Source organism: Eutrema salsugineum, unplaced genomic scaffold (assembly GCF_000478725.1).
Source record: "Eutrema salsugineum unplaced genomic scaffold, Eutsalg1_0 scaffold_11, whole genome shotgun sequence".
In the NCBI taxonomy this organism is placed as follows: domain Eukaryota; kingdom Viridiplantae; phylum Streptophyta; class Magnoliopsida; order Brassicales; family Brassicaceae; genus Eutrema; species Eutrema salsugineum.
In genome coordinates this window covers 1,273,060-1,289,542 of record NW_006256901.1, presented here as the reverse complement: position 1 = coordinate 1,289,542, position 16,483 = coordinate 1,273,060, and the positions used below count along the sequence as shown (strand labels likewise).

The 16,483-nt window shown below is 34.7% G+C and overlaps 1 protein-coding gene and 1 long non-coding RNA gene across 2 annotated transcripts; both read left to right on the top strand.

Moving 5' to 3' along the window:
* The first annotated feature begins 1,195 nt into the window (after window positions 1-1,195).
* On the top strand, window positions 1,196-4,202 carry LOC18026195 (aspartyl protease family protein 1). The gene is made up of 10 exons (XM_006409185.2): window positions 1,196-1,707; window positions 1,834-1,972; window positions 2,300-2,535; window positions 2,630-2,854; window positions 2,959-3,094; window positions 3,176-3,249; window positions 3,336-3,435; window positions 3,526-3,583; window positions 3,671-3,742; window positions 3,827-4,202. Exons 1-10 carry the CDS (start codon window positions 1,403-1,405, stop codon window positions 4,027-4,029), a joined length of 1,548 nt encoding a protein of 515 aa, XP_006409248.1. The 5' UTR covers window positions 1,196-1,402; the 3' UTR covers window positions 4,030-4,202.
* A 7,474-nt stretch (window positions 4,203-11,676) lies between these two features.
* LOC112089959 lies at window positions 11,677-12,766 on the top strand. Its single transcript, XR_002901322.1, has 4 exons — window positions 11,677-11,738; window positions 11,860-11,950; window positions 12,058-12,129; window positions 12,264-12,766. It is a non-coding gene; the product is annotated as an uncharacterized LOC112089959 (long non-coding RNA).
* Window positions 12,767-16,483: the final 3,717 nt, after the last annotated feature.

Genomic DNA, 16,483 nt, shown 5'->3' with positions numbered 1-16,483 from the left:
GACAAACTAACCCGTATAAGACTATAATTATAATTGTATAACCCTATAAATATTTACTAATATGGAATATTTGGACCACTGATTATGAAAAAATATAATAAGATATTTATTTACTATTTGTGCTATTAAAAAATGTATATATATATATATAAACGGGCTAACATGTTAGTTTAATTGTCTCAAATCATCTTAATATCTTACATGTTTTAATAAATTAACTCATGGACCTTAAATATATATATATATATAACTCTAATCAGCTCGATCTTGTATAATATAAATATTTATTAATCTCAAATATTTGATATTTTAGACCGATTGTTTATGATAAAATACGATAAAATATTTATTTACTATGCATTTTTATAAAAATATTATTTAAATTTAAAATTTTAAATTAAATCTTTCATGTATTTAAGAAATTCTAAAGTATTAAAATTATTATCTAAATTTTCGTAATAAAATTTAATTATAATTTTTTGAATTTTTTGAATTTAAATTAAATTGAATGCAAATTTTTGTAACTAAATTTAATTAAATTTTTAATAATTTGAAATTTAAATTAAAGATACCTAGATTTTAGGAAATCTAAAAATATCTAAATTAATAATTAATTTTCAGAAATTAAATATAAAAATTAAATAAAATATTATAAAAAAAACTTTGGGAATGTTTGGATGCAAGCACTAAATGTGCTTCTGTTTCAATAGAATAGATATAAACAAATTATGAAACTAATTAATATTTGGTACAATCTCAAATGTAACTATGATAAGTTTACTAACTCATTAGTATAAAAATGACAAAAAAGTTCGTTCAACTCCGTAACTAATTATTAATCTCTAAATAAATCAATGACGTGTTGACCAAAACGTATAATAATTCAATGGCGTAACCATAATATATTCAGTAGCAAACGATTATGGTCTGTGGATTACAAATTTACACATTGTTTGAATATTCCACAGAGATGACTTTGGGTCCCACTTCGACGACTTTCGCGTTGACTTTTGCCATTTTGAGCTAGAGGAAGAAAATTACCTGCCACCTTTTTACTATAATATTAATATAATATGTCAAAATGATTTATTATTAATTGTTTGTGGAAAATAAATTTGACTTGGAAAGTTTTGTTTTTTGGTAAAGAAATTGACTTGAAAGTTGATGATACAAAGAGAAAACTTTGGAGCTTCTTGCTTCACCCTCCACTTCTCTCTCAACTCACGATTCCTTCTCGCCTAATTTCTCGGTTGCGTATCAAAATTCTCATCACCCCATAGCTAAAAGAAGAATCAGGCTAGTCTTTTGGATACCTTTAACTCTCGAATTCTCGGAAAATTCGACTTTTTTCATAGAAAGTTTCCGAGATCTCGGCGGGGTTACTTTTTGACGACGAACCGCCATGGTTTGGTACTCGAGCTGTAGAATTATGTTTATGGGTCTGATTCTTATGCTGGTTTCGAGCTGGGTATTGGATAGATGCGAAGGATTAGGCGAATTCGGGTTTGAATTTCACCACCGTTTCTCCGATCAAGTCGTTGGGGTTTTGCCCGGAGATGGGTTGCCTAATCGGGACTCTTCCAAGTATTACAGAGTTATGGCTCATCGAGATCGTTTGATCAGAGGCCGTAGACTCGCATCGGAAGATCAATCGCTCGTCACTTTCGCTGACGGCAATGAAACTATTCGTGTGAACGCCCTAGGATTGTAAGGTTTTTCTCCTTTCATGATTGTCAAATCTCATAAGCTTGATTCGTTACCAGAACCTGTGACTGTAAATGAGACTTGGAGATGTTTTATGTTGAATTTGTTGATTTTTGATGTTTTGTACAGTTTGCATTACGCGAATGTGACGGTAGGGACTCCGTCTGATTGGTTTCTGGTGGCTCTAGACACTGGAAGTGACTTGTTTTGGTTGCCCTGTGACTGCAGTACCAACTGTGTTCGTGAGTTGAAAGCACCTGGAGGCTCGGTGAGGTTTCTTCTTTGTTGCTTATATAAGAACATAGTTGCGTTTGAGTGATTTGGTCTAGAATTATGGGAAGTTTCTGAATCTGATTGGTTTGTTCTGATTGAGACTTTGGCTTAGTTGTGTTGAATACAATGAGACCAATAGTAGACTTATCAGTGATGCTCTCAATGCTCACTATATATATGGACTACAAATCTTTCACGATTTTGGACACTTAATGAGATATTCTTATGTTTAGAATTTGATGTGTTACTTATCTGTTTAGACATTTTGCTATATTTTACATGTTGTTGGGTTCGTTACATGAGTTTTTCTTTTGTTGAACAGAGTTTGGACCTCAATATTTATAGCCCTAATGCATCATCGACAAGTTCTAAAGTTCCTTGTAATAGCACGTTATGTACAAGAGTTGATCGATGCGCTTCACCTCTTAGTGATTGCCCATACCAGATCCGGTATCTTTCTAATGGTACATCCTCTACTGGAGTCTTGGTTGAGGATGTGCTTCACTTAGTTTCAATGGAGAAAAACTCCAAACCTATTCGCGCTCGGATTACCTTGGGGTAAGTAATGTTATGTTTCTCAAACTATCTATAATGTCAGCAAGCTTTAAACCTTTGTGGTTTTGATCTTGACAATCTTTATGTGCTGGAGCAGATGTGGTCTAGTTCAGACCGGTGTATTCCATGATGGTGCAGCTCCAAATGGTCTTTTCGGGCTTGGCTTGGAAGATATATCGGTTCCGAGCGTATTAGCTAAGGAAGGAATTGCAGCAAACTCATTCTCAATGTGTTTTGGAGACGATGGAGCTGGTAGAATCAGTTTTGGAGATAAAGGCAGCGTAGACCAACGAGAAACGCCATTGAACATAAGACAACCACAGTAAGCAAACGGTCGAATCATTGTCTTCTTTATGCTTAACCCTAATAACTTGTCCATCTCTTTGAATATACTTCTAATTACTTATATTGTTTTCATGTTAACAGTCCTACTTACAATGTCACCGTCACTCAAATAAGTGTTGGAGGAAATACAGGAGATCTTGAATTTGATGCTGTTTTCGACACTGGAACCTCGTTCACTTATCTGACTGATGCACCTTACACCCTTATTTCAGAAAGTGTAAGTTTTCATTTACTATTGTATATGATCTTGGTTTTGGTACTTACATGGCTTGATAAAACCGATGTATGGACGTTGCAGTTTAATTCTCTAGCTCTAGACAAACGTTATCAAACTGATTCCGAGTTGCCTTTCGAGTACTGTTATGCAGTGAGGTTTGCCTCTTTACTCTGGTTCACCTTCTCTCTCTGATTCTCTCTAGAACCTGACTAACTTTTGGACCTATCTTCTATATTTGCAGCCCAAACAAAAAAAGCTTTGAGTATCCAGATGTGAATCTGACAATGAAAGGCGGGAGCTCATATCCTGTTTATCACCCGTTAATAGTAGTCCCCATAGAGGTTAGTTAGGGCCTCTGTTATTACAGAGCACACCTCTGTTCCGTGTCTGCCACTAAACTTAAGCTTTGTCTCTCCTTTTGATGTTTTCAGGACACAGTTGTCTACTGTTTAGCCATCATGAAGAGCGAAGACATTAGCATCATTGGACGTAAGTATCAATTTGGAAAACTCAAAACCAACAAAATTTTTGTTGTCTTGCTTAAACTCAAAATGCGAGCTTTTATTGGATTTGCAGAAAACTTCATGACTGGCTATCGCGTTGTCTTTGATCGTGAGAAACTGATTCTGGGCTGGAAAGAATCCGATTGTGAGTGTTTCTTGTCAAAAGATTTTCTAATTGTTTCTTCTTCCCTCAAGAACACTAAGATTTGACTTTACTTTCATGGCTCAGGTTCCACTGGTGAGACCTCAGCTCGGACGCAGCCATCGAACCGTTCCTCTTCCTCGGCTAGACCACCAGCTTCTTCATTTGACCCAGAGGCCACAAACATTCCATCTCAAAGACCAAGCTCATCTTCTTCTTCGTCCTATTCATATTCTCTCTCTCTCTCACTTCCATTCTTATACTTCTTCTCAATTTTGGCCATCCTTTGATTGTTTGTTACATTTATATAACATTTAGCCATCTTCTATACGCAAAATTTTTATATTCTTTAGAAGACTATTGGGTTAAAGTCCAAAAAAATTCTGCACTACAGTTGTATTATATTTTTTAGATGTTGTATATGAAGATTGATTTTTATATAACCTGTTCGTTTTCGGATGCATATATGATGAATTATAAACCAGTAAATGGATTCAAAAACAACGTTCCTCTATGGCTCTAGATTTAAAAAAAAAAAAAAATCTTTTGTTTTCATCGATCAAATAAGTTAGATAAGGGAAAAACTCAGATCTTATTATTTCCACAAACAGTGTATATATACATTACATAACTAATGCATCAGAAACCCTAATGGGCCATGAGACATTAATCTGATGGTTAATGGGCCGGTTACTAGAAGTCCATTTGTTTATAACACTCCCCCTTGGACAAGGTAACCGTGCCTGTCACAAAACCGGGATCTCTATAATGCGCTGGGGAACGTTGCCTCATTAAAACCTTACCAGGAAAACCCAGTGGGAAAAACCATGGTGAAGGAAAAAGAGTACAACACGCATTACTCCCCCTGGTTTAGGCATCACTGTAGATCTCTAAGTCTACGCATTCCTATCTGATGAATGAGCTTCCGGAGTGTAGAAGTCGGTAATGATTTAGTGAATAGATCGGCTGAATTTTCGCTTGATCGGACTTGCTGAACCTTGACCTGACCATCCTTCTGTAGCTCATGAGTGAAGAAGAATTTGGGCAGAATATGCTTTGTCCGGTCACCTTTGATGTAGCCGTCCTTGAGTTGAGCGATACAAGCTGCATTGTCTTCATACATCACCGTAGGCTCCTTATCTTCGTCCATACCACAATCTGATCGGATATGCTGAGTCATGGACCGCAACCAAACACACTCTCTACTAGCTTCGTGAATGGCCAAGATTTCCGCATGGTTGGATGAGGTAGCGGCAATAGTCTGCTTCATGGATCTCCAAGATATGGCTGTTCCTCCATGCGTGAAAACATAACCGGTTTGAGACCGGGCACAGTGCGGATCTGACAAATATCCTGCATCAACAAAACCAACTAGACCATCCTTGTTATGGTTAGAATAAAATAATCCCAAGTCCTTAGTACCTTGAAGGTATCTAAGGATGTGCTTAATACCGTTCCAGTGCCTTTGAGTTGGACACGAACTAAAGCGAGCTAAGAGGCTCACGGCAAAGCAGATGTCTGGTCTAGTGTGACTAGCCAAGTACATTAATGCTCCTATAGCACTGAGGTATGGCATTTCAGGACCGAGGATTTCTTCATCGTCCTTCTTTGGACCGAATGGATCACTATCCAATCCAAGGCTCCTCACAACCATTGGGCTGGTTAATGGGAGGGCCTGGTCCATATTGAATCTCTTGAGTACCTTTTCAGTGTATGCCAATTGATGCACAAGGATTCCGTCATTGACGTACTCAAGTTGTAATCCCAAACAGAATTTAGTTTTGCCTAGGTCTTTCATTTCAAACTCTGCTTTTAAGCATTCAACTGTTTGGGCGATTTCACCAGATGTTCCGAGGATGTTCAAGTCATCCACGTATACTGCTATGATTACAAATCCTTTGTTTTGATATTTTCTGATGAAGATGCATGGACTGATCGGATCGTTTTCGTAGCCTTCTCTGATGAGATATTCGCTTAACCGGTTATACCACATACGTCCGCTTTGTTTCAGTCCATATAAGGATTTGTTCAGCCTAATGCAGTGTTTATCACGAGATGCATGCTTATCTTTGAGCTCAATACCATCTGGTAATCTCATATAGATTTCACTGTCCAGTGGTCCATAAAGATATACGGTTACAACATCCATTAACCACAAATCTAAGTTTTCTCTTATGGCCAGACTTATGCGGAATCGAAATGTAGTTGCATCCACCACTGGAGAATAAGTCTCCTCATAATCGATTCCGGGTCTCTGTGAGAATCCTTGTGCTACAAGGCGTGCCTTGTATCTAACGACTTCGCCGAGTTCGTTTCTTTTACGCACAAAGACCCATTTGTTTCCCACTGGTTTAACATCGAATGGTGTCCTTAAGATCGGACCAAACACATTCCGTTTCTTTAAACTATTCAACTCCACGTTTATGGCTTCTTTCCATTTCAGCCAATCTGATCTACGAGTGCACTCAATTATAGACGTGGGTTCTAGATCCTCTTGCGTGTGCGCAATCTCAAGTGCTACCTTGTATGCAAAAGTTTCATTGATGTCGACATCTTTTCTGTTCCATAGAGAACCGAATATGATATAATTGATTGAGATCTCATTATTATCAATCCCTTCAGAACCTTGAGTTTTGGCGTCCCAAACCTCTTGAGATGGTTCGATAGGGTAAGTATCAGCTGAGGCTGTATCCGTGTTCTCTTGAATCCGGTTTCAATCCTTGCACCTTTCTTTGATTTCCGGGGATTCTTATCTTTGGAACCTGGTGGTCTGCCACGTTTCTTACGTGCGTCAGACTCTGTAGCAACTTGACTTTTCCCTGAGGGGACATCTATTCGTACTGTGCATTACAAGCTGGTATGTACGATTTGGTAACTTTGTTCGAGTCAGCAAAGGAATCTGGCAATTGATTAGCTAGCTTTTGTAAATGTATAATTCTTTGGACCTCTGAATCACATTCTAGAGTCCGAGGATCTTGCCATTGTGTGGATGTTTGATTCCATGAAAGTTCTTTTACCAGCTTGTCTATCTCACCACCTAATCTAGGATATACCGATTCATCAAATCGGCAATCTGCATATCTGGCTTTAAACAGATCTCCTGTAGTTGGCTCGAGATATTTTATGATGGTGGGAGAATCAAAACCAACATATATTCCCATCCTCCTTTGAGGTCCCATTTTAGTCCTCTGTGGTGGTGCAATGGGTACATAGACTGAACACCCAAATGTTTTAATATGAGAGACGTCTGGCTCATGACCCGTTAGCAATTGGGATGGTGAATATTTGTGCTCACTAGATGGTCGTATGCGTATTAGTTCAGCGGCATGTAAGACTGCGTGTCCCCAAGCTGAGACCGGGAGTTGTGACCTCATGAGTAATGGTCTAGCAACCCATTGAATTCGTTTAATGAAGGATTCAGCTAATCCATTTTGTGTATGGACATGTGGAACGGGATGTTCAACACTTACCCTCATGGACATACAATATTCATTAAACGCTTGGGAAGTGAATTCACCAGCATTATCAAGACGTATAGTCTTTAATGGGAAGTCTGGAAAATGGGCTCGTAATCTGATGATTTGGGCCAATAACCTAGCAAAAGCCTGGTTCCTAGAAGAGAGCAGACAGACATGCGACCAGCGGGTCGATGCGTCAATGAGGACCATGAAATATCTGAATGTCCCACAAGGTGGGTGAATTGGTCCACATATGTCTCCTTGGATTCTTTCCAGAAAGTTCAAGGTCTCTTTAGACACTTTGACTGGTAAAGGTCGGGTAATCAGTTTCCCTTGTGAGCAAGCTGTGCACTTGAGGTGCTGAGGGAACATACCATTTGGTTTAAGGCTGTGCCCTTTAGAATTCTGGACTAATTTACGCATCATGTTCGCACCGGGATGACCCAGGCGATCATGCCAAATAGTGTAATCTAAAAACCGTGCTTTGATAGCAGCATTAGCCTCAATCATACTGACTTTAGCATGGTAAATGCCAGTAGATACGGCGGGTATAGTTTCAAAAACTTGTTTATGGCCATTTATCATTTTAGTGATAATTAAAAACTCTTTGTTCCCTTCATCCTGAGTTTCGATATGGAAACCATTCAATCTTATGTCTTTGAAACTCAATAGGTTTCTCTTAGAACTGGGTGAGTATAAGGCATCAGAGATGTCTAGATATGTGCCATTTGATAACAACACATTAGCTTGGCCATGGCCCTCTATTAGGCTCGAACTACCCGCTATAGTGCTAATGTTTGCGGTTTTGATTACTAAATTTATGAAGTAATTCTTGTCTTTTAGAATGGTGTGGCTCGATCCACTATCCACAATGATATCCATATTGTCTTGCATATCTTTTCGCCAAATGGATTTCTGACCGGCTTATGATCTGGGAGCTAAAGACCACAGATATCTACTGGAAACTCCTGAGAATGATGGCCAGAAGGGAGGACGAACAGCTGCTACAATGGAGGAACCACCGCTTGGAAAGAATCACCCGCTAAGGTGGGACAGCGCCGATTGTTTTGAGTCTTGAGGGCGCGTCTGGTGTCGGATTGAGGAGCGGTTTTCACCACTAGATTCTTCTCTTCCAGGGCTTCAAAATGATATGTAGATCGCCTTCTAACTCCTTGTATTTTGAGAGATATGATCGTTTGAAGTTGATCTTCGTGCTGATAACGTATTAAGGGAAAAACTCAGATCTTATTGTTTCCATAAGCAGTGTATATATACATTACATAACTAATGTATCAGAAACCCTAATGGGCCATGAGAAATTAACCTGATGGTTAATGGGCCGGTTACTAGAAGTCCATTTGTTTATAACATATTCAATTTTGTATTTGTATTTAGTATTTACTAGTGTAAATATTTTTTTTTTGAACCGGTTAATGTATTTGACCATATAAAATGGCAGAATACCAAAAAAAAAAGGGGGAGGGGAGGTTTGATCAGAAAATGGTAGGAAATAGGCATTCTTACCAATTTCCGACGAAAAATTTTGGTAAGTTCTATGCCGTCGGAAAAATGGTCAGAAAATTGTAGGAAATTTCCTACGAAATTTTTGGTCGGAAAATTTCATCGGAAAATTTGGTCAGAATATCGTAGGGCATTTGCTACTATTTTCCTTCCATTTTCTTTCGAAAAAATCGAACCTTTTTCCTACGAACAGTTTTCTATCATATTCCTATCATTTTCTTACTAGCTATATAAAAAAGTTTTAATTCAATTAATTACAAAATTAAATAATTTCAATTATTAAACAAATTATAAAAATTAAATACAAAATTAATCAACCTAATTAAAAACTAATTAGAAATTAATTATAACTAAATATGGAACTTCTAAAGCCCAAATTATTTTTATTGACTCAATATTTTTTATTTTTAAAGCATGTGCCTATTTATAGAGTCTGTTCAGCATTACCTTTACTCTGCTTGGTCGATGTGGGATTTTTCCCATTTTCCTTTTTGACTGATTTCAGTAGGAAATTGATAGGATATTTAAATAATAAAATATTTATTTTTCGTAGGAAATTGATATGTAATTTCTTACATATTCTATTCTAGAAAAGTGGTCAAAAATTTCTGACAAATTTCCTACGGATATTTTTTTGGTTGAATATTGGTAGGAATATTTTGACCATTTTCTGACGATTTTTATCGTAGAAAATTTTCATTCAATTTCCTACCACTTTTATTTTTTGTCATAAATTCGTAGGAAAATGATTAAAAAATTTTCTACCAAAATTTTCATAGAAAAATTCATAGGAATTCAGCATGTTTTCTTGTGGTAGGTTAATTATTTTAATTTAGTTTGAAATGCTTCATACAAAACACCCATGACTTGCGCCTATCGTATTCGATCAATACTTCATACAAAACAATTAACCTACTGACTAAACTAGACCTCAGCTGATTGATATTGATATTCCCCTCCCAAAAAAAAATGATATCTGATATTTCTATCAATTTTGTATGGCAACCATAATTTAAGTTTACTTACTAAAATAAATTTGAGTATTTATCTTGTTAAAATAAAAGTAAATATTGACTAGTGTATGCATATTTGTCAACCGCAGAATCTCTCTATTTGTAATCTAGAAAATAATCTTAATCATTAAAGATTTCATTTGTTAGTTAATTTTTAATAATTATTTAGATAATTTCAACATCTATATAATTTAGAGTATCGATCCTCACAAATTGTAATGAGCCAATAGGATCTCATTGTTTAGAAACAAAATAAGAAAAATACGTGTTTTTTCTTTAAGGGTAAAACTGTAATTTCAAATTTTCACGGTAGCCGAAAGCCAATAAGATTCACTCTCCATATAAATACAAAAAAAAAACTTAAAAAAAGGCCGTCCGTCTTCGTTTCCAATTTCTGGGAAATTTGTTGGCTGATTCCCTCGATTTTTTCCTCTTTGCATTATACTTTCCTTTTAACCCTAATTTCTCAGATTTTTCCTGATTTTTTCTTTCCTGATTTTTTCTTCTCTACTTACTTCTTAAGATATTTTTGTTTGTCTTTTGTTGTAGTGATCAAAGATGTTTATTAGAATAGAGATCAGAGTCCTGTAAAATCAGAGTTTCGTAGAAGAAACCCTAATTCTTTCTTCTCTGTTTCCTCGGATCCTTCCTCTGCGATGGAAGTAGCTTCTGTAACAACGGCTCTAATGGAGTCGAATCCATCTGTATCATCTGCTTCACCGACGATCATGGAGGAGAAGGAGAAATTAGACAACTCTGGAATGTCCCTTGGTGATGCCGAGAAGAAACCTGCTTGGAACAGGCTCTCTAATGGAGATCATGTGATCAAAACAGTCATGGGAGCTTCTTCGTGGCCATTGCCTTCTGAGTCGACAACGAAAGCAGCTCCTTGGTCGAACAAACCTTCCTCTGATTCGCTAACAAGTCTCGGCGATGGATCATCATCATCATCATCATTACCTGTTCCTTTTTCTCAGGTACTTATATCCATAGCGGTTTTGTTTCATTACTGAAACTTTTTTATTTTATTTTTTCAGTACTTGATTTGTCCATATAAGAGGGTGTTATTCATTGAGAAATCTATATTGGATTTAAAAGTTATTGTAGAATTTATGGAATTTCAAGTTCTAACATGTGTATTTTAGTTTTTATTTGCAAATCCGTATATTTTTCCAATCTTTTGTATTGCTTACTTGCTTAGCAAGTTTATTTTTGAATGATGTTTCTAATATATATGTGTTGTGATTTACTAATGTAGCTTATATGTCTTTTTATTTTCAGCCAAGTGCTATTCTTGCTGAACTACTCATGGATAAAATTGAACAAATTATCGACCAAAGATCAATTCAACAACAAACGGTTGCTGCCTCTACGTTTACCAATGGTGGTAATGTTGCTCAGTCTACAAGACAAACCAAATTTCCTTTGCACGGACCAAACCAAAAAAACCAGTTTGCGTCACAATCAAGTACACAAAATCAATATGAACGGAACTCACACATGAACCAGAACAGTAACAACCATCTTCATCAAAGTCAGAGTGTTCACAGGCCAGTCAGATTTGCACAACCACCAAGAGCTACGTCGGGATTTTTAAAACCACCACCACATGTGCCGCCATTTTATCTTCAGTATGTGCTAGTTCATCAGCCGTTTTATCCTATGGTCTTCCACGGTGAGTCACAACTCACATTGAATAGTCTTTTTTTTTATCTTTACGAGATTTTATGTTTGCATATGTTTCATGTTTAGAAATTGCTCCACCTATGATGTATCATCCTCATCGCCGCATACCTTTCATTGAACCCGCTTCTGTTCCCGCTCCTGTTCCCGCTCCTGTTCCCGCTCCTGCTCCCGCTCCTGCTCCCGCTCCTGCTCCCGCTCCTGCTCCCGCTCCTGCTCCCGCTCCTGCTCCCGCTCCTGCTCCCGCTCCTGCTCCCGCTCCTGCTCCCGCTGAAGCTAGTCAAGAAGAAGTTCCCCTTGAAACCAAATTGACTATTATTTGAGGTAATACATGCTTTTTTTGATATATACATGCTTTTTGATGTGTCCTACCATTGCACAAAATTATATGTCATTTCAAACAACTTTATTAGTGTTAATTTTTAGGTTTTTAAATTTGTTGCAGTGTTGAGAATTTATCTAAGGATGAGTTTCTGCGCAAACGCATGAATGATGAAGGCTTTGTTCATATACAATTTATTGCAAGTTTCAATAAGGTGGGATTGTTGCTTGTCTTATCTTTCATTTATCTATTGTTTTAGTTTTATGCTCAATCCTTGTTTTCTTCTTTCTATGTGATGTTTACTTGTTTTTTTTTCTTCAGCTTAAAGCTTTGATAGATAATATTCATTTTATATTGGAAGCTCTTCAACGGTCACATATTGTTGAATTGAAGGTATTTCTTTCTTTTCTTTTGACCGTTTGGTTATTGATTTTCATTTGGTTTGAAATTTTCATTTGGTTTGAAATTTTTTTTATTAAAACTTTGAGTGATTTGAATACAATACTTTGCTTTGTGTTTGTTTATAGGGGTATGAAATACGAAATCGGCATATGTGGAGAAGGTTCTTAATGCGGCTAACTTGCGGGTTCATTTTTATCCAAGTCCAGAATATGAACAATAACAGAAATTCAAGGTGAGTAAGTTTGCTTCAGTAGAAAGCAGATTGGTGCTACTTTTATGTGAAGTAGCCCCAGTTGCATTGGATTATACCAATTTGTCCTAGAAATAAGAAGAACAAAAAAAAAACGTTAATAATCTAAATAAAAAAATAGAATACGAGAAAATTAAGTGCTTAGTTTTTTCTTATTCGTTTTGTTTCTTAACTTAAACTGTCATTATCACTTGATACGTGTATTTTTTATTTTACGCATTCAGATCTTGCTCCTTGGCAATTAGATTAAGTGAAAATTCATCAGACTAGCCTTTAAGGTTGATGAATTGACAAACTTAGCCTAACATATTGAAGGGCTTACCAGACTAACCTTATAAATTTGGTCTTATATCATTTTATCCAAATATTGAATATTATTACGAGAATGCCATTATAGTTAATAAAAAAAATTATTATTTTTTATTATTAATAAAATCAAAAAAATCATTCTAATGTTTATGTTATTACAAAATTGCTATTTTGATTTTTTTTTGGTCGAATTTTTTTTTTTCAGAAAAACTTTTTTTTTTGAAAAATTTCAAATTTATTTTTTGTAAAAAAACTAATATTTAAACGAAAAAAAATTAAAAAATACACAAAATCAAAAAGAAAAAAGAGAAAAACCCTAAATTTATCTTCTTCTTTTCTCTCTCTAAGGCGCTGCTATTCTTCTTCCTCTTCTTTCTCTTCTTCTTATCTTCCATTCCTCTCTTGCTCTCCTCTTTCTTTTTTTTTTTTGTTAAATTTTGTTGCATGAATAGTTATCTTCAATGAATTTCAAAGCATCGATGTTTCAGATAGAGAAAAAGAGGCATAGCCCTACCGATTTTTGGTACCAAGGCGCCTCCATTATTTCCAAGCTCGAAGATCTAGATCTAGATCTTCCCATGGCTTCTACAATTCGTTCTATTATTAGGTGAGTTTTCTTTCTTATATTTCGAATTCTTTTATTTTATTTTTTTAGATCTGGGTTTTTAGATCTAGTATCGATGATAAACTAATGAGTTGCGGTGGTTGGCGGTGACAAAAAAAAATATTTTTTTTGTTGTTGTTGCAGATAACTTGTTTAATATGTTTATCTTCGACGGAACAAGATTCCGGTGAAAAAAAAAAAATTCTGGTGGATGGTAGATTTTTGTTGTTGTAAAGTTTGTAACGTGTAATGGTAGACTTATTTTTAAAATAATAAGTAGTTTGATAGATTTATTAGTTATTTGATGGTAAATTATCCCTTATTTTTAAAACGATATCTGGTTTGGTAGATTTATTAGTTATCTGATGGTATATAATTTTAAAAACGATATGTGGTTTGGTAGATTTATTAGTTATTTGATGGTAAATTTATTTTAAAATGTTATGTGGTTTGGTAGTTTTTATTGGTTACTTGATGGTATATATATTTGTTAATGACTGTACAATTATCGTTTTTTATGATGGTAGAATTGTTAGTTATTTGATGGTGCATTTATCTGATGTACAATTATCGTTTTTATGTGAAGTTTTGGTAGAATTATTATTCATCTAATGATAGACTTATTTGTAAAACGATGTGGTTTGGTAGAATTATTAGTCATTTAATGGTAACTTATTTGAAAAATGATATGTGTTTGGTAGATTTATTAGTTATTTATGGTAGATTTATTAGTTATTTATGGTAGATTTATCAGTCGTATATATTTGAATTTTATATACGAATGACAGTATTTTTTTATTTTTTTTTTACAGATTATGGGCTTTGCCATGGTGAACAAATTTTTGATGGGATATCCAGCATCGATCCGACATGTTTTACTATGAATTGTAGATTTGCATTTGGTAGATTTGTTTTGAAATAATGGTAGATTTATTATTAAATTGATAGTATATCTATATTTGAATTTGTAAAAATGATAATTAGATTTTAAATGATAATATTTTCGTTTTCAAATTATATTTGTCGTAAAACATTCACCTAGACATTTCACATTTTTACCACATTTGTTAGTAATGTTATTATTCAATTCAATTTATTTCTTTACTTTCACTATGATGTATATCATAACTGAATAAAATTTTAATCAAAACACATGACTAAAATCATTTGACATTGTGATGTTGTAAGAGTTTATGTAAATAGAGTTATATGTAACAAATATTCAAAATAAAAATCAAAAGATCATAAGTTAAGAGATGGTTATTACATATATGACATATATGTTCAAAGTTAATATGAAAAGCAAAGTTATCTTAGAGAAAAGATATATCATAGAAAAAATATTCATGTTAGAAATTTTTGACAATTGATTATGGCATCTATATCGTGAAGACCAATAATCATCTGTGATCGAATCACAGTTAACCAACATAATCTTAGCAAACTCATGCAAAGAAAACGTCAATGGTAACAAAACCAAGTCAAATATAACCATTGAACAAGTCTACCATATGTACGAAACCTGTTTAACATACGACACTCCAAAACAAGTCTACCACACCTCTGGTTTTTTCGTAGATTGCAGGATACATTTAGGACAAAAAAGTAATTTCAATCCAAAAAGTCAAATGTCTGCCAAACATTAACAACTAAGTCTACCTCAAGCATGGAAAATAACTCTACCATAGAAACAAGTCTACCATAAGCACCTCATATGTCTACCAGATCGAGGTTATCTTTGTAAATACCAAACTTAATTAATCTACCACATGATTATTATAAGAAGTCTACCATACATACAATAACTCTACCAGATTACATAAACTCTACCAAACTGACAAACAAATCTACTAACATTATGTAAGTCTACTTCATGTAACAAATAATCTACCACTTATCGGAAGAAATTTTATTTCAATTTAAATCTACCACACAACAAACATATCTACCATAAAACAAATAAATCTACCAACATTTTGTAAGTCTACCTCATGTAACAAATAATCTACCACTCACCGGAAGGAATTTTACTTGAATTTAAATCTACCACAAAACAAACATATCTACCACAAAAGCAAAAAATCTACCAACTAGATATAACTCTACCATAAAACAGATATATCTACCGTCACATATTGACAACTTTTTTCACATAAGTCTACTGTCAAAGGACATAAGTCTACCAACTCAGAAATTAAATCTACATTATTGTCAATAAATCTACCGATAAAGTCAACTATGCGACAAAGTCAACGCTTTTTTTAACAAATCTACCAACATGTTTGACAAGTCTGCCATTCATAACAACAAATCTACCAAAACATAATAAATCTACCTCTCATCGTCAAAACTCTACCAAGATAAGTCTACCAACATTTGTAAACTCTACCAACTCTCGAATAAATCTACCATCGACCTAATAACTATACCGACAAAATTTTTGCGTTGACCAAAATTTGATAAGTCTACCGTCAAAGCCTGGTAGACTTATCAAATTTTCAACGCTATATTCTGTCTACGTGGCATTAAAAAAAGTAATGGCATTTTCGTAATTATGTTTTTTCCAACAAAGGCCAAAAGAGTGTTTTGGGTATGGTAGGTTAGTTTTGTAAAAAAAATAAAAGTGCGTCAAACAAGTAATATAGATACTTTCTAAGGTTAGTGTAGTAATCCTCCCTTAGATTAATGATTTTCAGTTTTTAACTATGGTAAGGCTTTGGTCTAAAGTTTTTGATGAACATTATTAACATTGTTCTTCGGGAAAATCGCATTTTAAACCTCGAGGGATCAAAAAGGTAGCACTTTAAACCTCGAAGGATTTTCACTATTACAATAAACCTCTAACCTAATTTCACTAGCACAATAAACCTCCAAACTTAAAGATTTTTTCGCGCCGCCAAAAAACCTGACGGAATAGTAATAGACCGTGACGGAACAGTAACTCCGATAACTTATTTTAAAACGTGCGTAATTTTAATTAGTTTTTTAATCAATAATTAAAAAAAAAATGAATTATCGAATAAAAATAAATTTCGACAAAAATGAAGTCAAAACCCCTAAATTGATTGTTAAAGTCAAAACCCTCATTCCAAAATTAGGGTTCAAACATTGTAAAACCCAGAAAACTGAAAGAGAGAAGTAGAAGAAAATCGAAGGAAGAATCAGATGTAATCATGGGGCAT

Coding starts and splice junctions, on each gene's coding strand:
- LOC18026195 (XM_006409185.2), top strand. CDS start 1,403: ATGGTTTGGTACTCGAGCTGTAGAATTATGTTTATGGGTCTGATTCTT. Junction 1,708..1,833: donor CGTGTGAACGCCCTAGGATT/GTAAGGTTTTTC, acceptor TGTTTTGTACAG/TTTGCATTACGCGAATGTGA. Junction 3,095..3,175: donor ACACCCTTATTTCAGAAAGT/GTAAGTTTTCAT, acceptor TGGACGTTGCAG/TTTAATTCTCTAGCTCTAGA.